This window comes from Protopterus annectens, chromosome 3.part0 (genome assembly GCF_019279795.1).
Source record: "Protopterus annectens isolate FY-2018-M chromosome 3.part0, PAN1.0, whole genome shotgun sequence".
Lineage (NCBI taxonomy): Eukaryota > Metazoa > Chordata > Ceratodontiformes > Protopteridae > Protopterus > Protopterus annectens.
The window spans coordinates 1,122,078,675-1,122,106,038 of NC_056731.1; the positions used below are offsets into that span (position 1 = coordinate 1,122,078,675).

Sequence of the window (27,364 nt, forward strand, 5' to 3'; positions counted from 1 at the left end):
GACAACGTAATGTAGGAATGCAAGAAAAGTTTGTACACTAAATACAGTCATAGTTGGACTATGAAGTCATAAGTACTACTGAGAAGTCATGGAAAGTTGTACTAACAAAGCTATGGGCCTTTTGTTTTTTTTTTAATTAAAAAAATTAATACAGACCCCAAAACACTTCACACTTTCACACTAAATGAGTTAAGCATCTTGCTCGTGTATATGCTGTGAACTTCATATAAATCACATTCTGCAGACTACATTTGGTCATCTTTCTAGTCAACTTTCTTCTTCCCAGGTCAGTTATGCATAACCTGCTTTATAGTGCACTTGAATCTTTCCTTTATCAAGGAACAGCTTAATGCAGTTATATTACTGCTTTATTTCCTTGCTGAAAAAAAAAAGACTGCGGTGGTGGTGCTGCGGTAGCGTTGTCACCTCATAGCAAGACGTTGTTCTGTTCGATTCTCAGCTAGAGCATCTTCTGTGTGGAGGCATACGTGAATGGGGCGTACCTTCGTTGAAGGTTGTGCATCAGGGCTGGTAACCTGGTACGTAAAAATCCACAACCAATCATTAGCGGACTGGAGTTCCGCTGTGGCAACCCCTAACCGGGAAAAAGCCGAAAGACACAAACATTTCCTTGCTGAAAATACCATCTGCTAAAACAAGTGTAAAAGTTGTCAAAATCATAATGTTTCTTTTTCTTTTTTCTTACACTTAAGATTGAATTAGTCAACTTACCAATAAATCACTCAGGAATTTTCGACTTACACCAACAGTGTCTGAAAAGGGAACATTTTTGGAACCAATTTTGACATCTTTCATGAAGCCTTGGAATGGAGGGGCAGTGATGTTGTAGCTGTTGAGGGCACAAAACAGCAGTATTTAAAAACATGGTAGATCTGCTAAGAAATATGATATGAGTTACCTAGACATTTGGATTCAATATAATCTGTACTGTGACTTTAATTACTAAAAGCCTTTGCTTGCACTTCTAAGCAGCACCACATTGCTCTGGGAATAACAGCGTATTCATTTTAAGAACATCACTAGTTGCTTCATACTGAAAGAGGCAGAGAAAATTCCTCCTACAATTACATTTCCTGGAAGAACTAATGAGAAGATGCTACTTCCATTGTGATTGTAAATAATAAAAAAGCATCCACTAGAATATTGAGCTAACAATGATCAAACTACACAGCAGATGAGGTAAACAGCTTATGAATAAAAAACGTTTTCTGCCTAGCTCCCTAGATGGCTCACAGATAACGATCTAATGAGTGCAGTAAATTAATGTCTGCTACATAAAACTGCTACTTTTAGCAATTTAGAGAGTGCTGTGCTCTGTCTCACTGACTCCCACACTGGAAACCAGTGAAGATGAAATTACCATGAAACAAAGTGTACAGTTCTTCTGAAATTGAACACTACTATGTAAGAAAAATCTTGAACATAAGTCTTTGCAAAACAAAAATGACGGTACTGAGGCTCAAATAAATAGTACAGAAACAATGTCTGAACATCTTGTTAAAAAGTATTACGATTTCATACTCTTCAAGCATTCACAGGTTTGTAGCCAATCATGTTTCCAGTTATCCATTTAAAAGTCACAGCTTTGGGAATGTCCTATCGTAAAACTGCAAATTTGGAAATCTAACATTACACGAGGCCAGCAATTTGGTTTTAGGAAAGTAGAAGATGTGTATTCACTAGACAGATTGCTGATACAGACATTTCCCATTTCACCCATTAAAGCCCACTTGTGGATAACCTGCTCACGTGTACAAAAAGTTTACCTATCAAAACTGATACCTGAGAAGAAACAAATCTTCCCTTTACCCTATTGGAAGTACTTTCTTCCATCAAGACATAATGTTCTAAAACAGTTTCTACTAAAGTACACACCTTGCCTATTTTTCTTTTTTAATCTTCTTTGTTCATTATTGAAATAGATGATCTTTTTTATTTTTCATCCTTAAATATATTTCTTCATGCTACAAGGTATCTCCAGTTAACAGTTTCAGTAACAGTTAAGGAAATATATGTTCCTTAATTACTAAAGGTCACCCTTTCTCACTCAAACATGCTATCTTATACTTAATTAATATCCTAAAAATCTTTCCTACCTTTGCAGATGTCTTGCTCAATACCTGTTCACAAACTTCTCCTTTCATTTAAATTACTTCTCATTGTTGGTTTCAACATTTGGAATAGTCTATCATCCTTTTTCACAACCCTTTCTAGTCTTATCTGTTTCACAATTTGCTTCATAAGTTACCTAAAATGGTATAGCGCTAGATACTGCTTTAACAACCCTATTCTTCTCACCTGTGAAATATTTTGCCTAAGAATTTACCCCTACAAAGTAGACATTCCTACTTCAAAAATCAATATCCATTACAAAAGCAGCAGGAAATGAAAAACAAATACAAAAATTATGTAGTCTTGGAGTCCGATTACATTTGAGGATTATTTTTTTACTAGTATATGTGAGTCTCAAAAAATATAACATGAAAAGGAATTCAGAGCTAGAGAATAATATACTGAGTATGAATATTTTTAGAATTGCTCAAAGGAAAACAATGGTTTGGGTAGAAGACCGCTAATAAAAGGAACGGTCGACTAACAGATATTAGACAAGCATTCACAGTAGCCATATTTAAGATTATTCTTGACAATTGCATAGCAAATAAGATACAGCGTAAATTAAGCATATAACAGTAATGCCTTCTTGGCAAGTCTGCACGAGTACACAATATAGTCAGTGGTTGCAACACACCCACCATGGACTAATCCAAACTGTCTTGTAGAAATACAGAACTGGTTTTCAGAGAAAAGAACTTGCCGATCAGAAAAGCTGTGGAAGCCATGTAGTTCTGATAATGCTAAATATCAGTCCCTCTAAATAGAATGGGGGAATTTCACAGAACAAGATGAGCCACAACTGCAGAGTACTAAAGAGAAAATAAGGGACTACCTTGATAATATGCACGAGTTTAGAAATATTGCTTTTATGCAACTACTTTTTAATTATAACTCCAGAGCTAAAAGCTTTTAGCACAATGGATCTGGCAAGAGAATGTAGAAGGGGTTGTTGCCAAGCTTAGGGGGTCTACAAGAAGGAAAATGACTAGAGATCATGTAGAGGTATTGGACATATTTCAGAACATTTATGAAAATCTGTATAAAACAGAGAAATCTAGAATTCAAGAAAACGTAAGAATGGAAATGTTTTTAGAATAATTAAATATGCCAAGGTTAGAGGTAGATGAGACTCAGATACTAACACTTTAAGTGGACAGGAAGAGATGACATAAAAATGGAGATGTATAACCAACCTACAGGAAATTCTCCAGGAATAAATGATATTCCTATGAAAGTTTGGAAGCTATGAAGGTAGAAAGTTCATAAGTTCATACATTTTTATTAGGGTAACATCCACAAGGCCCTTTATAAGCCTAGCCATGCATCCCAAATCACTGACAAGTTCTGATACCCTTGATAAGTATAAGCAGGGGTTTGGGAGATGAACCATTTACAAGCAGGGGCCTGGGAGATAAAGACCTTGAAGGTTTTAGTGTATTTTAAAAGGAAGAGAAGCACCTACATTCTGGAAGAAAGCTCTGGTGGCTGTAATACTTAAATATGGTAAAGACCCATCTGATCCAGCTTCATGTACGCCCATTTCAATTCTAAACCATGATTGTAAAGTGCTTATGTGTATAATGGCTATAAGAATGGCAAGGTGATGCCAAAACTGATAGCTATGGATCAGTGTGGTTTTGTGGAGGGGAGGCAAACATTTGACAACATCAACAGAACAATGATGATCCAGAGACAAGCAGAATGTAAGAAAAAGCCACCATTGCTAGTGGATCTTGATACAGAAAAGGCATTCAACAGAGTAAGCTGGGATTTTATGAGTACGACAATGGAGGCACATGCATTCCCCAATAAAATAAAAAGGGTGATTAGGAGGAAGAAGTGAAAATTAAAGTGGAGGATCCTTCTCTGATAAGTTTTGCTTGAGCAGAGGAAGCAGGAAAGGGTGTCCTATTTCCTCTGTGTTATTTCCATTATATTTAGAACCATTGGCAAAGAAAATAAAGGACTCAGAAATTCAAGGATATAATTGGTAAGGTAATCAAGAAAAGTTGGTTTTATTTGCAGATGAAATTATTTTGTACCTAATAAAACCAAATAAAAGATGTTTCAGTGTTGTGCAACATTCTGAGACAGTTTCATGTCTTTTCAGGATACAAAATAAATGAAGATAAAAGAAAGGCTGCAAACTATGTACCCGTACACTAATTGGTTCAGCAAACTATGTACCCGTACACTAATTGGTTCAGCAAACTATGTAAATGTACACTAATTGGTTCAGCAAACTATGTACCTGTACACTAATTGGTTCAGCAAACTATGTACCCATGCACTAATTGGTTCAGCAAACTATGTACCCATACAATAATTGATTCAGCAAACTATGTAACCGTACCCTAATTGGTTCAGCAAACTATGTACCCGTACACTAATTGGTTCAGCAAACTATGTACCCATGCACTAATTGGTTCAGCAAACTATGTACCCATACAATAATTGGTTCAGCAAACTATGTACCTGTACCCTAATTGGTTCAGCAAACTATGTACCCGTACACTAATTGGTTCAGCAAACTATGTACCCGTACACTAATTGGTTCAGCAGTACCCATACTTATGGGAACATGGTTAAAATGAAGTACTTGGAGTATGGATTAAAACAGATTCTGTCATGACATCTAAGGATATGTGGGAAGAGACTTGACAATAGATAATACAAAAACTGACAAAATGGGAGGTCTGTTTTATGGATATGGATAGCAAGATACAAGCAGTGAAAATGTTTTTAGTCCATTTAGTTTTATGTACAGGTCACACATATTTCTATCAACCAGAGGAGAAGTTGTGGGTAGCAATTAATAAAGAGCTGAAGGACTTTATATGGGAGGGGAAGACAGCAAGAGTCAAGTGGGATAAGCTGATTCTTCCAGTAGAACTGGGTGGTTTGGGATTCCCCAATTTGAAGAGGTATTTCAGAGCTACACAGTTAAGGCTCCTATACATTGCACAAGCAGAAACCTATAATTCAAAGTGGAAAGAGATGATAAAATGGGGGAATCTCAAGAAACAAGGAGAGACTGAGATTTTGGATGCAGATCCTTAAGGAGAATAACAATAACCATATAGAATATTATATTTATAAAGTAGCAGAACGTATTTTAAGAACTAAGCCAGCATATGAATGGAGAAAGGAGATTCTGCTGATATGATGACTGCAAATAGGGGTACAGAGAACAGATAAGAGAGGGCTGGAATTTACTGAAGAAAACTGGCAGAGGAACCAAGGTATTAGGAACAAATCATTAGACAGGAAAAGATAGTAAAATGCAAGGAGGTCAATAATTTATTTTGGACTGCAGGTTAGAGATTGGCTTCTCTATTAAGGATTGTCAGCAGAGTATAGGCAAAGAAAAAGGACTAGGGGGATCCTAAGTGAAGACACCAGCACTGGTAGCAGTTTTAGAAGGATCTAGAACAGAAACTGCCATAAGGGATAGTTACTAGGGTAAATAAAATATTGCACTATAACTACCAAAATGACTCAGAGGAGTTTAAAAAGGATTGGGAAGAGTGCATGGATAAGCAATTCACAAAGAATAGATATACGGCTCCCAAATATGCAAAAAAGTCTAGAATATTTAGGATCTTTGCTTTGAAATGCTTGCGTCGCTATTTTATACCGTAGACTCAACTGATTTTTTTTTCAGGTAGATTGCAAATGTTGGAGGTGTGATGGGGAAGAAAGATGTAACTGGCAACATATTTTTTGGCAGTATAATGAGTTGGCAGACTTTAAAACTTCTCTGCAGACTACTCAGTCAGGAATACTGTGTGAGTAAATTGGTGTAACTAATGAAATTACGTTTTTTGAGCTGTGATACAGAATTGGAATTGCATAGACATAGTAACGCCTTGCTGAATTTAATTCTGATGGCTGCCAAAAAAGAAATTACTAGAAAATGGAAATCAAAATCTAAACCAACCTTATTAGAAGTAGTGAATATAGTAACAGAGATAAAAAAACTGGAAGTGAGAGCTTTAGAAAAGGGTAGGAGCAAATAACATAAGAAAAACAGAAATTGTGGGAACAATACACACAGAATAATGTTTTGGAGGAGGAATGAGGTTTATGAGAAGGCAGAACAAAAAATACACACATCTTTAACTGACCCTCCTCTGAGACCCATAGTCTTGAGGAAGGTTTGCTTAACAGAATCTATGTCCATCTATGTAGAAACGTTTTGAAACCTGTAGTGGCTAATGCTGAAATGGCTCTTAGAGACACTCAAACTTTTTTAGAGTCATTATTTGACCATATTGCTAGTAGACCATTACCGGCACATTTTTTATTCGTCACATTGGATGTCTGTTCTTTATTTTCTTGTATTCCCAATGACACCGGTATTGATTATGTGAAAAGATATTTACAAGAACATACCACTTATTCCACTGGTTTCATTAGCACATTATGTATATTTCTAGAATTAATTTTAGAGAATTATGTTTTCACCTTTAACAACAAATACTTTTTACAAAAGACTGGGTAGGAATGGGGACTCCATGTGCAAATTCATATGCCAACATTGTAATGGCTTATTGGGAGACCAGTTTTGTTTTAACTAATGATAGGTTTAAGAAATATATTTATTATTATAAACTGTTTGTGGATGACATATTTGTCATTTGGGAGGGTGATAGATCTAGCCTGGATGAATTTTTGAACTATATTGGATCTACTACTACCTTCTTAAAATTATTATGCATGTCTCCAGTGAATGGGTAAACTTCTTAGATGTCTCATTATTGCTTCGAGATGGGATAATTCATACAGGTATTCATAGAAAAAGCTGCTGGAAAAATAGCTTACTGGACAGAACCAGCATTCACCCTAATCATATATTTGATAACATTGTGAAAGCACAGTTCTTACATATTTCGCATTTGATCAGTGACGATGTGTCTTTGAATAATTCTTCTAGAGTTTTAATCAGTAATTTAAAAGACAGAGGTTACTCTAGTAAGCTATGCGAGCAGCACTTGCTTGTAGTAACCAATGAAAGACAGGGCAAAGGGAGACCCTATTTTTATAATGGTTAACAGCGGAAACAACAGAAACCCATCTCTGAAAAAATTAACAAATGCAGGATTGCTGTCCTACACTTCCGATAACAGGAGTATTTTAGACATTATTAAAAAGAACTGGCATATTTTAATGGCCAATGAAGACCTACACAGAATTTTAGGTGACCATCCAGTAATAACCTATAGGAATTGTAAATCATTAAAAAATAGGCTGTGTCATCACAACAATGTAATTAGATCATCTATTAGTTCCACTAGACTTGGTACTTATAGCTGTAGGCATTGTAATATGTGCTCCTTTATGGCTAATGAATGTTTCTTTATACATCCCAGCACTAATAAGAGATATACAATGTCGCACTATGCCGATTGTTCAACCCGCGATTGTGTTTACTTAGCCTTTTGTACAGTATGTCCTAAATTTTATCTTGGAAAAACTAAGAGGACATTAAGGGAGAGGATTAGACAACATATTTATAAAATAAACAAGAAGGGTAATAATCATTGCAACGGCCAAGCATATTGTCAACATAAACTCTTAGCACTCCTTCAGAGTTTTAGGTTTGGAAATAATAAATATGAGCATTAGGTTGGATGACATTAAGAATAGAACTGAAAAACCCAAAAAGAAATGGATAATCAGATTACAAGCAGATAGGTTGCATGGTCTCAGTGACGGTGTTTCCTTAAAGCCTTTTTTGACAGATAGGCCATTTATACATCTATTCATGTTGGCATTTTATGTGTTTCATGCTTTTATTATTTAGGTTCAGCATATACTGTATTAGCTTATAGTTGATTGAGATCCTCGAGTGTTTTCTGTGTTGTTTGTTTATACTTCATTAGATACATATATAGAATCTCATGGGTCTATATCAGAACAACGAAAGCACATATGTGTGACTACATAAAAGTCGACACATTATACGTGAAACCTGTAAACAGCGAATGTCCACATAATCCACTTTTTTCCTACTGAATAACTAAATATACCAACTCCGAGATCGCACTATAGTGAAAGAAAAGGACAATTCTGTGTAGTTGGCCAACTACCTCCTTGCCCTGTGACATATTCATCGAATCACTTAAATGTGGTTCGATGAATATGTGTCACTCTTTACGTATTTGCTCAGAAGCCATTTCATGCTTCTGATATAGGCCCGAATCTCATAAGTTAGTTATATGTCTTCTAGACTTGTTGGCTACACAATGATAATGATTTTTTTTATTTTTTATTTTTCATTTTTATTTTTATTATTATTTTTTTCTTTTTATTACTTTGTAAATATTCTTTATAGCTCGTACTGAGCCATGCAGGTATTATATGGTTGATTTTTATTACAAACTTTTTTATATGTTCAGTATTTATTTTGATTCATTGTTAGCATAAGATTAATTTTTTACTTTTTGCATATCGATTTACATATAATAGGAGACAATTATGCAGGATATTTAAAGCTGGTAATCTCAGGCATTGTTTGTTTATGCACAGCATATTCAAAAATATATACACGTACGATTAAGAATTATGCATACACATTGCATATCCCCATTGTTTCTTTTTATATGGCCAGATACTGCTTTGTGACATTTTTCTTTTGCTTTAATACTTCTATTGAAGCAAAGTCACGGCAGTCATTTTCATTGAAAGGATCATAAGTCTTATGATCACGGGTCTAATTACTGTGGGGTGATTGGCTGGCATAGAATACGGAAGTTGGGAGCTGTTTATTCCTGTTTAGTGACTTTCTAAAGGACTGGAATGTATTGTTTCTTTGCAGGCATTTTAATGGATGTATTCCTTTGGACTGGTAAGTGTTAACAATCTACTATAAGCCAGAAAATAATGCAACTTGAATCTTTCAATGATACGCTTTATTTTTTCATTTAATTCTGCTTCCCATTTGATCCTGGCTGAGTGCAATGAGTTATTAATTGTTTTTTTTTTATATGTTTCTACAGTCTTACAGAGCTATATTCTCTTTTATGCTTTACATTCAGTTTTAAGGTTATCTCATCTCGATCGTACATGTGCCTGACCTGTATGGGCAAGATTATTTTTTGACCAACAGCAGAGAATGGTTCAGTGCTTCTTATTGGGACTGAGATTTGTTTCTTTCTGAGAATGCCTACCAATGTATGTTATGAGAGAGGTGGGCAATAATGATGTTTTAAAGAAATACTTATTTTAGGTATTTTGATTAGTTAATTTTTATTCATGATTTGACATTTTATGAATGTATAACATACGTCATTGGTGACGTACATGAGTTCTTGTTTTTGATGGGTACACCTTATTCTAAATGTTGAATGAGTAAAATTTATTTAATACATAGTCCTGGCATGTGTATTGCCTCTTGATGGTTTTGATTTGATTTTCACTTTATGTATCGTTGACACAGCCTAATACTTATAACACTGTTTTTTTACTGTTAATTTACCTAATGTCAGACTAACAATTACTGTATAGAAGATTGTAAGTGATGTATAATGTTTGCAGCTGGAAATATGTGAATATGGTTTGTTTTCATTAATATAAATGTATGCTTGCCTATGTCATAAATGATAATTCAATAAAGATGTTTCCTGTTTTAAAACAAAGTGAAGTAGTAAAATAGCCCCTTTGTGGGGCATTTAGGTCCATAGGTTTAGCCTAAGTGACTGCTACGAAGCTCATGCCTCTCAAGGTATTATGAATTTGTTAATCTTCTCCTAAGTAATCAATTCCTGCCGACTCCATGAATTTACTGTCTCCCATTAACTTAATGAGTCTGGCTGTGAAGGTTGCTAGGAAATTACTCTGATGTATAACTTGAGTATACTGCAGAAACAGGGGTGCAATGTGTTAGGTACCTATTACTAGGTGTCTTTAAAGTGCATACTTGTTGAACCACTGGTTGTACAGATGTGAAGGAGATCAAGAAGTGTGGGGTATTCTATAGTATGGGAAACTAAACAGAGCACATGGAGAGAGATTTTTTAATCTTCTGAAATAATTTAGGTTGCTTTGTCCTAGGATTTGCTTGGTGAAGAATCTTTGAGACCTTTCAAGTTGGCCTAGTTGCTTAAGTATACACCAACTAGGACATTATATTCAATGATGGATCTAAGAAGGAATTAATAAAATGTAACTAAGACCTCTCTGGACATAAAGGATCTACCCTAAAGAGTGTGTTATGAAAGGCAGAATGATTTTTTTTTTAATCATGACCGAAACTTGGTGGCTGAAGGAAGGTTTATTATAAATATAACTATCCTGACCTTTGATGACTGTTAGCTTTGAGGGGATGGTTGTTTATATGGTATGAGATGGATTGCTGGATTTCCTGAAGGTAATTACTCTGCATTTCTTGCAACTAAGGGTGAGCCCATGACTATCACAGCAATCAATAACTTGATCTGGGTCTACTTTAAAACACTGACATGCAAAACACTGACGATGAGAACACCAAGACCGGAAGATCGACAACTGAGATCACCGACAGTTTAAAAGCACGAAACTTCACATGCCCAACAAACTACAATTCCGACACTCAACAAAACAAATACATTTTCCGAAAAACACACACACAACACAAGCACGACAAAAAACTTACAAACCTACACTAAACCTTACATACACAACTACCTATGCACTAACCTTAACCCAAACCCTAACCCTAAGGTCCGTCACTATTGCACACTTACCTTACCCGCACCCCAACCCTAACTCACTTAACCCGTCCCTAACCCTAAAGTCTGTCACTATCGCACACTTACCTTAACATGTCAGTGATCTCAGCATCGGGCTTTTAAACTGTCGGTCATCTCAGTTGTCTATCTTCTGGTCTCGATGTTCTCGTCGTCAGTGTTTTGCGTGTCGGTGTTTTAAAGTAGACCCCTTGATCTAGCTATTGTTGGAGAATTTGAGCATGAGCATGGGATTTGGAAAGAGCATCCAACTTGTAGTTCTTGACACATCACAGACATTTGACTTCTGCAGTTACATCAGAGAAGTAGATGACAAAGAGAAGAGGATCGAGTACATATTCCTGTGAAACACTACTTCTGACATTTTTTTTTATCAGAGGAAATACCCCAGACACTATGAATTTTATCTGTGAGCCACTTTACTATCCAACAGACTATGTATGGCTTTGTGTGGAGCTATGTGAGATTATCAATAATATGTGCATAGGAGATGCTATGTGATATTATCAATAACACATGCATAGGAGATGCTATGTGAGATTATCAATAACAAGTGCATAGGCGATGCTATGTGATATTATCAATAACACATGCATAGGAGATGCTATATGAGATTATCAATAATACCTGCATAGGAGATGCTATATGAGATTATCAATAACACCTGCATAGGAGATGCTATGTGAGATTATCAATAATACGTGCATAGGAGACGCTATGTGAGATTATCAATAACATGTGCATACGAGATGCTATATGAGATTATCAATAATACCTGCATAGGAGATGCTATATGAGATTATCAATAACACGTGCATAGGAGATGCTATGTGAGATTATCAATAATACGTGCATAGGAGATGCTATGTGAGATTATCAATAACATGTGCATAGGAGATGCTATATGAGATTATCAATAATACCTGCATAAGAGATGCTATATGAGATTATCAATAATACATGCATAGGAGATGCTATATGAGATTATCAATAACACGTGCATAGGAGATGCTATGTGAGATTATCAATAATACGTGCATAGGAGATGCTATGTGAGATTATCAATAACATGTGCATAGGAGATGCTATATGAGATTATCAATAATACGTGCATAGGGGATGCTATATGAGATTATCAATAATACCTGCATAGGAGATGCTATATGAGATTATCAATAACTTGTGCATAGGAGATGCTATGTGAGATTATCAATAATATGTGCATAGGAGATGCTATGTGATATTATCAATAATACGTGCATAGGAGATGCTATGTGAGATTATCAAAAAAATGTGCATAGGAGATGCTATATTAGATTATCAATAATAGCTGCATAGGAGATGCTATGCGAGATTATCAGTAACATGTGCTTAGGAGATGCTATATGAGATTATCAATAAGGCGTGCATAGGAGATGCTATGTGAGATTATCAATAACATGTGCATAGGAGATGCCATGTGAGATTATCAATAAGACGTGCATAGGAGATGCTATGTGAGATTATCAATAAGGCGTGCATAGGAGATCGTGTCAGAGACTTGGCCAGGTCTCTGTGAGCAGCTTCCTCTTCATTCAGGCTCTTAACCTTTTCAAGTAAGCTGTGAAGGTTGAATAAACACAATGACCTTTTTAAAAATTCAAACTGTTTGGGATCAATGGATTGAAGGCCCTGTATGCTATTGTTGGCTCTACAATTACATATTTCATGACCCTGCAGATTATACCAGTGAGGCTGATAGGTTTATAATCATGTGTGTCAGATTTAGGGCCATCCTTGTGTAATGATAAAATAGTGGTTGTCCTCCATGCATCTCGGACATAAACTGTGGAGACAGGTTGAAGAGATGTGGGAGGGGGTTTAGCTAAGTGGTGCCTAGCAATTATTGAAAGACAGCTAGTAGTGTTATCAGACTACAAAGAGCTATTCTTGGCTTTAGAAACTGTAGACAGGACCTGAACCAGAGTGATTTTGGGAGGGGAGGTTTTGGGTTCATGGGAAGGACATAAGGATGAGTTGACAAAATGAGACAGGAATAATACTTGTCATTGGGGATATTTTCAGTGGTTTCAGGTTCAGAGCAGGAAGGACCATTTCATATAAGCTCCACAAAGAGCTGCATGTTACTTCTGATTTTCCTAATATGACTGAAATTCAATATTTGGTTATTAAAATAAAACCTCTTATCTTCCAATTTGAACCCAAAGGAAAGGACCTTATTAAAAGAATTAAAGGCTGATAAGACCCTTAGGATTATGGTTCCAGATAAAGGGGGTGGCATAGTTTTTTTTGATACTGATGATTATATCAACATCATGCAGGGAATGTTATTTGATGAAAACAATTACCTGCAAGTTTCAAAAAATCAAATTAATATAGCTTATCAACGTATAGATGGCTATTTGGAAGAATATCTATTAGAACAAAGAATTTCATTTGAAACTCATAATTTTTTGGTTAATGCACATCCTAAGGTTCCTGCCTTTTTTGGCATACCTAAAATCCATAAAAGTATTCTGTTTCCTCCATTTAGACCTATTGTGGTGGCCAGTGGCTCTAAAACCCACAATTTGGCAGTCTTTGTGGATAGAACTTGTAGACATACTTTGAAAGGGATACTACATACCCTTAAAGATTCATGGGACTTTCTGGGACAGTTAAAACCTGAGTTATGGTCTGATGATGTTATTTTTTTAACATTAGACATCCAGGATCTATTTACATGTATACCTAGGACCGAAGGGATGGAATTTTTTGAGTATATTTTACAGACTTGCTCTACTTTTGACCGTGGACAACTCAAACTGCTTTGCGAAATTATGGCCCATGTCTTAGATAATAACTTCATATATTTTGAGGGCGAATACTATCAACAAATCAGGGGTGTTGCCATGGGAGCAACCTGTGCCCCTTTATATGCCAATTTGGTTCTGTTTGACTGGGAAGTATGATGGGTGTTTAGCAGTAAATTCCGGGCTGATATACTCACGTATCAAAGATTTTTGGATGATATTTTTATTCTGTGGAAGGGGAAGGAAGAAGATATTACCCTATTCATGGAATATTTGAATCAAACCACATCATTTTTTAAATTTACTCATGAGGTGAATAAACTAGAAACTCATTTTTTGGATGTGAGGATCTCTAAGACTAAACAGGGTTTCAAATCTAATGTATACCGGAAACCGACATTTTGTAATGCTTACCTACATTATTTAAACCACCACTCCAAAAAACAGAAAAAAGTATAGTTAAAGGTCAAGAAATTAGGGTGGCTAGAATGACCTCAGAGAGAAAAGATGTAATAAAAGGGCTTGAAGTCTTGAAAAATATGTTTTTTGAGAGAGGGTATCCATCTAATATAGTTGAACCCATTATTGCGGAGGTTTTTGGTGAATGGGGGAAGAGATACAAGCCCTTATTGGGTAGTGCATGTACCATGGTTGGATCTAAGATGGATAGAATTGTTGATGGAATGGATAAAACAGAGAATGTATCAGAACAGTACAGCCTTATGACTTCAAATATTAGAAATTATAATCAGGCGTGTGTTATTCAACACAGTCCCATGTCCTATCAGATCAAACAGATTTTTTACAAAACTGGGGTATATTCAAGGTAAATAATGAGGTATATAATAAGGTGGGGGAAAAACCCATTGGTAGTAACATTAAATTAAATTTGGAGAAAATTAGAGTGGATGGGATACATGACAGAGGAAATACTAAACCCTGTGGGCGTTGTTCTTATTGTGGGTATATTCTTCAGGTACCTTTGGTAACCTTAAAAAATAGAATTGGTAGTGTTATATATTTAAGGAAAGGGAACTGTTACACTAATAAGATAGTTTATATTGCACTGTGCAACACCTGTGATGGATTTTATATTGGGAAATGCAACAAATCCAAAGCTGGGAGGAAAACGAACCACTCCAACAATAGCTCGCTCAAAACTTTTATTCAAAAATGAAAGGAAAAATAATATCAAGCGCTTTCGCCTGGATAAATACCAGGCTTTATCAAGATAAACTTGCTCTCAGAAAATCACAGGTTTATACACTAAACATAATAGCATCACATGACCAGTGCGTTAATAAATTGATTAATTAACAGTTGTTGAACCACTAAAAACAGACTGAATAAAACAAGCTTGTAGATGAATTATAAATAACATTGCAATAAAAACGCTTTTTAAACAACTTTTTTTAAACAACTAACTGATGGAAAACATCATTAGTAAATTATTAAAATCTCTTGTAAAAATAAATAAATGAGCCCTTATTAACGCACTGGTCATGTGATGCTATTATGTTTAGTATATAAACCTGTGATTTTCTGAGAGCAAGTTTATCTTGATAAAGCCTGGTATTTATCCAGGCGAAAGCGCTTGATATTATTTTTCCTTTCATTTTTGAACAAAAGTTTTGAGCGAGCTATTGTTGGACTGGTTCGTTTTCCTCCCAGCTTTGGATTTGTTGCATTTCTTGGTTTGGAACTTTTTCCTGGTTTCTTTGACTTTTATATTGGGAAAACAGAGAGAGCCCTGAAATGTAGAATATATGAGCATTTTATATGAAATCAAACATCAAAAGGAAACCACTCCCTTTACAGACATAGTCAGCTTTGCAGTGAACATATTGGCTTTAAATTTGCCATTGTGGATACAGTGAATCTGGATGTGAGGGGGGATTGGAAAAGTCACCTATATAAAAAGTAATTAATGTGGCAGCTTAGGTTGGCTGCAAACTTTTATCCTGGACTAAATGATCATATATCTATATTTTCAGTTTTAAAGGAAAGGGCTAATCAAATTGGATAGTGTGTACAGCCCCATTTTGAATGTAGGCTAGTTTATTGATATTAGCATACATAAAACAACATATATATATATATATATATATATATATATATATATATATATATATATATATATATATATATATATATATATATATATTTTTTTTTTTTAAATTGAATGCCTTTTTTATGTACAGTTTTGCCCAGACAAAATTTTATGCAAAACTATGAATTATGTGAATATACATGAAATATAATATGAAAAGTATATAAATAAGATATTAGGAGAATTATATTTTGGTACTTGGTGCTTTAAATGTTTAAATGTTGATTAATTAGTGTATTGATTGGTTTGCAGTGTTTTGTGGGAGACTATTTAAATGTGAATTGTAATTTTGGGCAGTTGTTCTGATTAAGTCATTTTAACATGACGAAAGAGCTTAACATGGTTCATTTTGGATTATTTTATTTTTTTATTATATTAAAAAACAGTATATACGGTTCCTTGGTGCTTTTTTCTTTGGTTTATGGTTTATCTTGCACCAATACACTTTATTTTTGCTATTTAACAAACTACAATAGTCTATTTCCTTTTTTGAAACAGAATACCGGAATTTGTACAGAGTTTTCCGGACTACCAGAGAATCAATTTGATTTCCGGATAGTCCAAAAAAAAAATATAGGTGGCAACCCTAACCCCTGTAAACAACTACTACTTAAGTCAACCCCATTTGTGATCTAAAATCTACAAACTTGTTTACTGTGAGTGGCTTTGTCATAGCATTAGCAATCATGTTATCAGTTCCACAATATGAAAGCACAATCACTTTTTGTTCAACCAAGTCATGAATGTAATGGTGTCTGACATCAATATGCTTAGTCCTTGCATTGATCTTCTCACTGGTTGCAAGCATAATGCATCCCTGATTGTCCTCATGTAAGACTATAGGCTGGCACACTGGTTCTCCAAGATCATCCAGTAACTGCCACAACCAAATGGCTTCTTGACTGGCACAGGCAGCAGAGATATATTTTGCCTCTGTAGAAGACAACCCCACTGAGATCTATTTCTTGCTGAACCAAGAAATAGGACTGTTTCCTAATTTGAACAAGTGACCACTTGTAGATTTGTCTGTGTTGAGGTCACCTACCCAATCAGAGTCCACATATCCTGTGAGATTTAAGTCACCATTTGCTGACAACTTTAAACTCAAGCCTTTTATGCCTTTGAGATACTTCATAACTTTTTTATTGAATTCCATTCTCTTTGATATGGTTTACTTACACACCTGCAGAGAAGCGACATGGCTGCTACAATGTCTGGACATGTAGTGGTTGCAATGTTTAGAACTGCCCTCACTGCTTGTCTGTACTGCTCATTAGATGGTAGAAGATTATCTTCTCCTTCCAGCTTTAGATAAGCTATGTCCATGGGCGTGCTCACTCCTTTAGCCTCAGCCATGTTGAACTGTTGAAGAAATGAATCAATTTTTGCAATCTAGTTCAACAGAAAACTGCCATCATTCTCACACCTTATGTTAATTCCTAGGTAGTATGTGACCTCACCAAGATCTTTAGTTTCAAAGTGCTGATTGAGTACTGTTATTAACTTTGCAATTTCACCATTCCTTTTGTAAGTAATAATTAAGTTATTTTTATTTATTTTATTTTCAGTTTGATTACTGGGGAAGTCCATTGGGCCTGAAAGTGCCCGTTTTCAGTGGAGGCCCGGGGAGAAAAGCTCCATTAGCAATATAGTAAGGGTTACATAATTTTAAAGGTATAAGACATATACAATATCCATACAGTAAGGAAATGCAAATGCATAAAAAGTAGAGCATACAACACAGTTAACAGATATTAGAGAAAGTACAGTTGTGTACACTTACCATAAATGTAGATGTTCGAGTGTATTCACTGTTGCGGTCATTAAATTTGGGTAATCTGCTTGCAGGTAGCCCTCAGTCGGCCTGATTAACAAAGTCTTGCGTCCTGCATTGGTTGCTGTGCCTTCTTCCATGACGTCAGGTCGTGAGGGGTATAAAACACGCAGCCGACGCCATTACATCAGTTTTTCTTGCCCCAGATGTCAGGTGCCCCCCTAATGGGGAGGAAATAAACATAACAAACACAAAGGTATACCTCCAACAAAAAGCAAATACACCAAAAAGGCTTTTAAGCATAGTAAAGGAAAGTAGAGGTATAGCCAGAAGAAGTTAGGGGTCTGGAGGGAGGGTAACCAGGACTGCAACAGTGAATACACTCAAACATCTATATTTATGGTAAGTGTACACAACTGTACTATGTTCTTCGTGTTTCACTGTTGCAGTCATTACATTTGGGTAGATTCCCAAAGCTATGGTTGGGAGGAGGAGTTTATATAGCATTAGGGCCAGCTATAAGGCCTTGCAAGACAGTAGTGGCAAAGCCAGCTTTGGATTTAGAGAAAATTGGCAAATGATAATGCTTGGTGAAAGTATGTACATAACTCCAGGTAGCAGCTTCTAGGATGTCCTTGGTAGGAACACCTCTGAGAAAGGCTGCAGAAGTAGATGCAGCCCTGGTGGAGTGAGATCTGGTCCCCTGGGGGATAGGTTTTCCATGGTGCTTACAGCAGAAATGAATGCAATGGCTTATCCATTTAGAAATGGTTTGTTTTGAAATAGCCTTCCCCTCTGCCCCTGCAGCAAATGCTACCAGCAGTTGTTCAGATTTTATTTGAGGTTTAGTCCTGTCCAAGTAGAATCTAAGTTGTCTGTGCACATCCAAGGAATATAGAATCCATTTCCCTTTGTTCTGTGGATTGGGAAAGAAGGTTGGCAAATGAACGGACTGATTAAGAGCCACATTGGATACCACCTTGGGCATGAAGGATGGATTGGTCCTGAGTGACACCCTGTCTGCATGAAAGATGATGAAAGGCTCCACTGCCATAAGGGCCTGCAATTCAGATATCCTTCTAGCTGAAGTGATTGCTAAAAGGAAAGCTGTTTTCCAAGAAATAAATTTTAAGTCTGCAGTAGCAGCTCGCTCGAAAGGAGGTAGAGTGAGTTTCTCCAATACAAAGTTAAGGTCCCGGCAGGGGTTGGAGCTCTCCTGGGTGGTCTCAAATGTTTGGCTTCTCTGAGGTACTGCTTGAGCAAAGGATGGGAGAAGAGGGGAGGATCTGTGTTATAATGAGCTGAAATGGCTGAGGCGTGGATTTTAATTGAGGAAAAAGACAGGCCATTGTGAAGCATCTCAGTTAAGTATTTGCAAAATCTGAGGTAAATTGGGTGCTGCTGTGCTCATCCCTTGAGATTGGTTCCAGGCACAGAATCTTTTCCATTTTTCAGCAAAAGATTTTCTAGTACTAGGCCTTCTTGCCTCTAAGATGACATCCATCACAGGTTTGCAGAGGGATGATAAGGGTGATTTTAAGTAATTAGCCAGGCTGCAAGGTTCAATGTTGGAAGCTGAGGGTGCAGAATCTGGTTCTCTTGCTGAGACAGCAGGGAAGGGGTCTGAGGCAGGTGCCATGGAGATAACTGTGACACACAGCTCAGGAGGGGGTGACAGTGTTGGCGCGGCCAGTCTGGAGCAATCAAAATCATCCTTGGTTTGTTCTGTTTGACTTTTAGTAGAACTTTGGAGAGCAGAGGCAGTGGGGGGAAGGTGTAGACTAATACGTTTTTCCAGCTGAAGGACAGAGCATCCACTTTCCAGGCTTGTTTGTGGGGAGTCCTTGTGCAAAACTTGTCCAATTGGTAGTTCTGGAGGGAGGCAAATAGGTCTATGTCTGGGCTCCCCCGTCGCTTGTCAACATGTTGAAAATCCTTGATTCCAGTTTCCACTCGTGTGGGTCCATGAGGTTTCCGCTTAGTCCGTCTGCCGGTGTATTTAATTTTCCTGGCAGGAATTGAGCTTGTAGGTGCACTTGGTAGTTCAAGCCTGTGTTCCACAATGCCATGGCTAGTCTGCAGAGGGGGTAGGAATGTGTATCCCCCCCTGCTTGTTTATGTACCACATAACCGTGGTGGTGTTGTCCGTCTTTACCATTAGTTGTCCTGGAAGAATGTAGTCCTTGAAGGCTGTCAGAGAATTCTGTACAGCTAACATTTCTTTTTAATTGATCTGTAGGTGCATTTGACTTGGGTTCCATTTGCCCTGAATGCACTTCCCTGCCAGGTGAGCCCCCCATGCATAGACCGATGCATCTGTTGTTAGGGTTTGGGTGGCAGGGGGTAGTGTGAATGGTAGTCCCTTGTTTTGGTGGCAGGCTTCTGCTCACTAGAGGAATTCTAGGTGTAGGCAAGGTATGATAGGAATCATTGTTTGTAGGCTGTGAGAATGTTGACTCCATAGGCTTTTTAGATACCACTGTAGTTTTCTCATATGCAGTCTTGCATATGGAATTAGAAGAATGCAGGAGGCCATGAACCCCAAGGCTTGCAGTATTTGTCTTGCAGATAGCAGGGTTTTTGTGGCCACTTGTTTGAAATAGGTTATCAAAAGAATTTGCTTTTCTGGCATGAGGTAAGCCATCTGGGAAGTTGTATTCAAGCTTGCTCCCAGGAATGTAATTTGTTGACAGGGTACCAGTTGTGATTTCTTTTTGTTTATGGTGTACCCCAGACAAGTTAGAACCCTTTTTACAAACGCCAGATGATTCAAAAGTATGCCCTGGCTTTCTGCCTGAATTAGACAATCGTCCAGGTATGGGTATATCTGAATACTTCTTTGCCTGTAAAATGCAATAACTGGAACCAGGCACTTTGTGCATACCCTAGGAGCAGTAGACAAGCCAAAGGGCAGCGCAGAGAACTGATAATGCTTGTAGCCTGCTTTGAAGCATAGGTATCTTCTGCAAGATTCCCTGATTGGGAAGTGCAGATATGCTTCTTTTAAATCTAGTGTTGCCAACCAGGCATCTTTGCCTAGCATTGGAAGTAATTGGTGAAGAGTCAGCATCTTGAATTTTGGTATCTCCAGAAAGGTGTTTAGAGTAGACTGGTCCAGGATTGGACGCCATGATTTGTCTTTTCTGGGTACCAGGAAAAGTCTGGAGTAGAAACCTTTAACGTTTTCCTCTTCTGGTACCAGTTGAATAGCCCCCATGCTTAAGAGAGAAAGGACTTGTTTTTTGAGCCTCTGCCCATTTGGTGTTGGTAATGTATGGAAATGAAATCTGTATCCCTGGGACACTATATTTAAAACCCATTTGTCCTGGGTTATGAGTTCTCAGGTCTTTGCATGAAGAGCAATCTTTCCCCCTAAAGGGGTTTTCAGAAGATAAGTGCTTGGAAATTTTTAAATAAAGTCATTGAGAGTGTTTACCATAGGGGGTGTCTTGTTATTCCAATATTTGGAAGTGGAGGCCCCCCCACTGCTTAGTTATGAGAGTCCCCTGGGAGTGAAACCTGGGTTTTTTGCTGTGTCTGGATTTGGCTTGAGAAGACCTGGAAGGGGCTGGAAAGGACCAATTCTTACTAGGCCAGTGCCTACTAAATCTAGGAGGTTGCACTTATAAAAAAATCTTTAACAGTATGCATAGATTTAGCTTTATCTTCCATCTTTTTAAGAACTTCTTCAGCCTTGTTGCCAAACAGGTGGTCCTGATTTAAAGGAGTATCCAACAATTTAGCTTTAACTCATCAGATCCATCTTAGAATACAATGCCCCATTTGGGATGTACCTTACAAGACACCTGCAGCAGGTGGAAAGACCACAGAAGTACCCCACCATGAGGATCAATGGCCTCAAACAGATGCCCTATGCAGCTCGACTGAAGAAACTCCAGTTGTACTCGGTTGCATACTGCCTATTCAGAGGTGATCTCTGCCTGACATACAAGGCCATGTCCAACCCAGAATTGATGGACATGCTCCACCTAAAGAAAACCTTATCCCCTCAAGCCACATGCTCTAGGGATCTAAATCTTACCACAACAATAAATATGACGTGCTGGAGGGATAGATTCCTGTCCCAGAGACTTCCCATGCTTTGGAACAAGATCCCAATCTACATTAGCCAGAGCTCCTCGCTAACACTCTTCAAATGAAATCTTGACAAGTGGATGGGAAACAGTAAGTTTACCTTGGGGATCGCTTCAGTGGCTCTGCTGGACAGAGGCACATGGAACTAATCTAAGGGGATGTCAAAAGCCAACACATTCTGGCTAGGCTTATAAATGCCTTTGGGCAGATAGCCTAGTACCCACCTATGAACCTATGAACATGATCAGGCAAAGATTGGTCCTTAAGCCAAGCATGCCTTCTAAGCACAGACCCAGTAACAGCAGCCCTGCAAGAGGCCTCTAAAGAATCAAAACCACATTGCAAAGTATGTTTTCCAACTTGTTCAGCAAAATGCATTAAATCCTGTAAATCTTTATTTTCCACACAGTCAGGAATCAACATCATTTTCTGTTTAAGCAGTCCAATGACATGTTACTGATATTTTAACATATGAAATTGGCAGTTTAAAGCTCTGATTGCCAAGGTTGCTGAAGTATAAACCTTTTTACCCCATCTATCCAGTGCCCTGGAGTCTCTATCAGAAGGGGTACGATTTTTTAGCAGTTGAAGACTTAATGCCCTTGGGCCCCTGAGAAATAGTCTCTGGATCTGCAATAGGATTTTTGAAAAGGAACTTGTGGGACTCAGGAACCCTGTAGTATCTGTCAGGTTTACTAGGAGCAGGAGGCAGGGAATCAGGGGCCAAACTGGATTCCGATAAAACATCATTAACAATGTCTAGTATAGGAGGAATAGCCAAAGGCCTATGCTGAGGTAGAAGAAGGAAATCCCTAAGCCTCTTTTTTAAATCAGAAAATTCCTGGCTTTCCCAGTGAAAATGCTCCCTTAAAGTATGTAAGGTTTCCTCAAAAGAAAAATCCTCAGGAGGGGAAGCAGAGGGAATGGAATCCCCTGCATCAGAATCCTCATAAGTAGAAAAGGACAAATACAGGTCATCAGAAGAGTCAGAAGAAACAGAATCCTGATCAGAAAATTCATAATCAAGCTCAGTCCTAGGCCTCTTCGGAGTGGGGGAGGTTTGACTACCCCTGATTAGAGTTATTAGATCTTCAGCCATTTTTATCATTTGTTTTTTGGGCATAGGGGCCTGAGCATGTGGCCTGGGTGTCGTTTTTTTAGACATGATCAAGATTTAGGCCTTAGTAATGAAGGAGGCGTCAATTTAATATCAAGTCCGTAGGCCTGAATACACCCTCAGAAGTCGGTGCCTGGACAGCGGCTCCAGACCCATCCAAGGTAGAGACATCCGTGGGTTCCATAGTTGAAGTATCTCACGGCATACCAGACTCCGAATGGGTCTCAGTAGAGCCCTGCGCATCAGAAGTAGCGGGTATCAGGGGCTGTGAAAGCACCTCACTGAGTACCGGCGAACTGGCGACTGGCTTAGAAGAAACGTTGTTGGCAGTTTTGGACCTCTTTATATTTGCATTTTTTCGGAATCCCTGTAGTCGGATGGCTAACCGATGACATTTCTGGATAAATAAACCGAGAACCGAAAAATATACCGAAGACAGATAGTGCGCTGATTAAATAAAGCAAATAACCGACAGCAAGGTGCGTTGTGGTCAGGGCCTAGGCAAGGAATACAGTACGAATGAAAATCTTTATGAGGTATTTGCTTTCCACAAGTAATGCAATAATTAACTTTTATTGACATTGGTAAGGAGCAAGAAAAAGTTGCCCCTACCGGGTACTTAGCTTTAAGTTGAAGACTTCGGTTCTGAAACTCGAAAATGAAAATTTCAGTAGTCGGCCGACTGGCACTTACAAACTGCTTCTGCTTTGGGCACCGCACGGCAAGAAAGACTGATGTAATGGTGCCGGCTGCATGTTTTACACCCCTGACGACCTGACGTCATGGAAGAAGGGATAGCAACTGACGCGGGACCCAAGACTTTGTTAATCAGGCCGACTGAAGGCAACCTGCAAGCAGACTACCCAAATGTAATGACTGCAACAGTGAAACATGAAGATCATCAACACAGTTTACAGGTGTTTGCATTCAGAGCAAGCATGATCAACTGTCTTTATAATAAAAGATCTAAGTTATCCCCATAGACTAAGAGATACAGCCATTCAGCATCTATATGTTTAGAGAATATAAGCACGGATTGGCTTTGCTTCCCATGAATCCTTCATCTAGCAGTACTTTGTTTACTTGTGAGCTCCAAGCTCGAGCTGCTTGTTTAAGAGCATACAGGGATTTTTGCAGTTTGCACACAAAATGCTCTTCTACACTTTTCACATATCCTTCTGGCTGTGGCATGTATATTTCCTCTTCTATACCTCCATTAAGAAAAGCTGTCTTGATATTGCGATGTTTCACAATTATTTTCTGTAAAGCCGCCACTGTCATCAGTGTTCTGAAAGAATTTTGGCAACTGGAGCAAAAGTAGCATCATAGTCTTCACCAAATTTTTGAGAGTATCATTTTGCAACTAAACTTGCATTGCAGTTACAGACTTTCCCTTCAGAGTCACATTTCGCTGTAAACACCCATTTACATCCGATTATATGTTTACCTTGAGGTAGCTCTGAAAGTGTCCATGTCTGGAGTTCACTGAGTGATGTCACTTCACTAACAGCTCGAATCCACATTTGCTTTTCATGTGGTGGTAATGAACCTGGCTCAGCCTGAACTGGTGTGTGAGCGATATAAGACAAACGTTTAGGTGGAATACCTTTATTGCTTCTTGTTGATTTCCTGACTGAAGTAATTTGTGATTCAGCGTCTTCATCAGTTTTTGAATTGTCTGCATTAAATTCTATTTCTGTGTAACTTTGTTATTGTTTTTCCTGTGACACAGATGTGGATTTTTCCTCATACTGAGCAGTTTGTGTCAACTCCTGAAACTTTGAATGCACAGAACTTTCATCAATAATCACAGTTCTGCTGACTTTTACCTTGTGTGTGTCTGGATGTAGAATTCTGTATCCTTTTTGAGACTCACTGTAACACACAAGTACATCTTCCTTTGCACATGGATCCCATTTTATATGTTTTTCCTTTGGAATGTGCATACAGGTTACTTCCAAAAATGTTTGTGTGTCTGAAATCTGGTTTCTTTCTGTTCCATAGTTTATATGGAGTTTTCTCTGTTGTTTTTCCTGGCCAGCAATTTTAGAGATAGCATGCAGTCATGACAGCCTCTCCCTAGTATGTGGTTGGTATAACAACATTAAAAAGCATGCTCCTTCCACTCTCAGAGAGAGTCCAATTCATTCTCTCTGCAACCCATTTTGTTCTGGATTATATGGTACAGTGATCTGCAACATAATTCCTTGTTTTCTGAAAATGGCTTGTGTTGTGCCATTTGTATATTCAGACTCATTGTCTGTACATAGCACTCTGGGCATTCTGCCAAACTGATTACATACTTTAGCTAGATATTGTATTAACTTTGCTGGCACTTCATCCTTGTTGTGCAACAGGTACAATGTGGTGTACCTGGAGTAATCTTCAATGAAACTAAGAAAATACCTCTTCCTTCCTGGAATCATGTTTTTCATAGGACCGCAAAGATCTGAATGCTTTCCCATAATTTTTCCCCTTAATGCAGCGGGTACATTTTAACATTTGATCACACTGGCTAATTTTTACACCACTTTCATAGTTACCCTTAACTATTTTCTTTATTGTGTCATATCTTCTATGTCCAAGATGTCCATGCCAAGTTTGAATGTTTTTCCTCTTTAGCTGTATTAACCATTTCATTGCAGTTCAGTCGATACAGTTTATCTGTGATTTTGGCCTTTGCGAGTAAGCAATCCCCCTTTTGTGATGACACAACTGTCACCTTGGAAAGTCACTACGTTGCCTTGGTTTGTAAGCTTCTTCACTGACAATAGGTTACTTTCAAGATCAGTTACATACAGAACATTTCTCACGTGCAACTTTCTGGTGATATTCTGAAACATAGGACAGTAAATAAAACTGTCTCCAATTTCTTCTGACTTTATTACCTGCCTATTAGCTGTGGTGATTTTTTCTGTTTTAATTTGATCGAGTTGAGTGAAGAAATTTCTGTCATTGGTCATGTATCTTGTAGTCAACACACCATGCCTACACAGATGAGGCACCACTTCTGGATGCAAATGCATACTCAGTGTCTGAAGTGACATCTGCTTCTTCCTTGACATTCTTAGCTTGTTCCGATTTAGCTTGTCTTTGCATTCTAGCTTTCCAGATTCTGCAATCTGCCCTTAAGTGTTCTGTTTTTTTTTTTATATATATACAGACAAAGCATTTATGTGTTTGTAGCTGCATATTACTGTTTTTATTGCTGTTTTTCATCTTTAAAGCAGCCTCTGTACTAGGTATACTTTCACTATTTATGCTTTCTGTCTTAGGCTTGTATTCATCCACAAGCTTGACTTTAACATACTCTAATGTCAGTTCGTCATCTGGACGCGCATCAAGTGCTGTAACAAGTGCCTCATAACTTTCAGGTAAGTAAGTTTCACTAAGTAAAAGTGCTGCAATGTTAAAGTCTTTTATATCCCCACCAATACCTATTAGCCTTTCATCCATTTCTAAGATATACCTTATATAATCCTTCATATCCTGGTCTTTCATCAGCTTGGGCCGATGCAGTTTTCTAATTAAATAAGAGTTTATTACTGAGATTAGCTCTTTCATGTACCTTTTGCAGTTCCTCTCACATTTCTTTAGCAGTGTCACAGTTACATATCATCTATGCAAAGGGTAATTGTGCTCTAAGCTTTCTGATCCTTTTCTATTCATTCATCTGTGGGTTCTGCCGTTTTGACTTCATTTCCACATTTCCACCTACCTTCTCATATTAGAAGCATACTCATCTTGAATTTCCAAGACTTGTAGTTCTGCTTTGTCAGATTCACTACTGAAAGCTTTGCTGCAGAAATGTCGGTAGCCATCTTTACCGTTTTCTTCCTTACTTTGTCACTGCATCTTGCACTAATTTGTTATAGCTGGTTGTTTCTGGTTGGCAGGGTGCCTAGGTGCCTGGGCCCATAGCCTGTTAGAAAAACTTTGTCATGGAACAGCAAATAGATGCTTACAGCCTACTTGCATTCCAAACCATAGTACGTTTAATTTTTCCTTTTTTAATGTCATGAAACACACTGCACACAGAACAGGAAATTACATCAAGCATATTACCATAAGTATCCATCAGATAACACTGCCATCTTGTGGCTAAACATATTATTACCCATAACTGAAATATATTATACACACACATGGTAGTTGTTGCTATATATATTATATGTCTAACACGTGTGCTTCTAACTCTGCACCGTATGTCCTGGCTAGATTACTGCATACTTCATGACAAGTTCCTGTTCCTCCCCTGCTCTGCCATGTATGCCTGCCTCCTGGCTATCCACCAGATACTGCTTCAGTTCGAGGACAAGACCTGACTATAGATTAGATCTTCTTAAACAGCTGACCTTTGCTGTTCAGACATTTCTTTATTTTCCACTGCCTAGCACACATTCTCAGGGACTGACTTAAAAACACAACCCTTTGGAAGAAATAAACGTTAAGTAAAACTGATATACACAAATGCATAATTTGTTAGCAGAAACACCTACCCATTATGCAGCCAAAGAGCTACTGTAAACAGTAGCGCATCATATACCCAAAAGGACTGCTTAATGTTCATCCTATGTATAATATGATACTGTCAAAAGATTCTCTGACTTA

The 27,364-nt window shown here is 37.7% G+C and overlaps 1 protein-coding gene across 3 annotated transcripts in view; it reads right to left on the bottom strand.

The window, feature by feature from the left end:
• LAMA3 (laminin subunit alpha 3) overlaps nucleotides 1-27,364 on the bottom strand; it is a 2,187,360-nt gene that overhangs the window by 106,350 nt on the left and 2,053,646 nt on the right. For all 3 annotated transcript variants that reach the window (XM_044065357.1, XM_044065355.1, XM_044065356.1), the window contains exon 65: nucleotides 733-850. In XM_044065357.1, coding sequence (XP_043921292.1) covers nucleotides 733-850 — 118 coding nt within the window. The remainder of the gene's footprint in view (nucleotides 1-732; nucleotides 851-27,364) is intronic.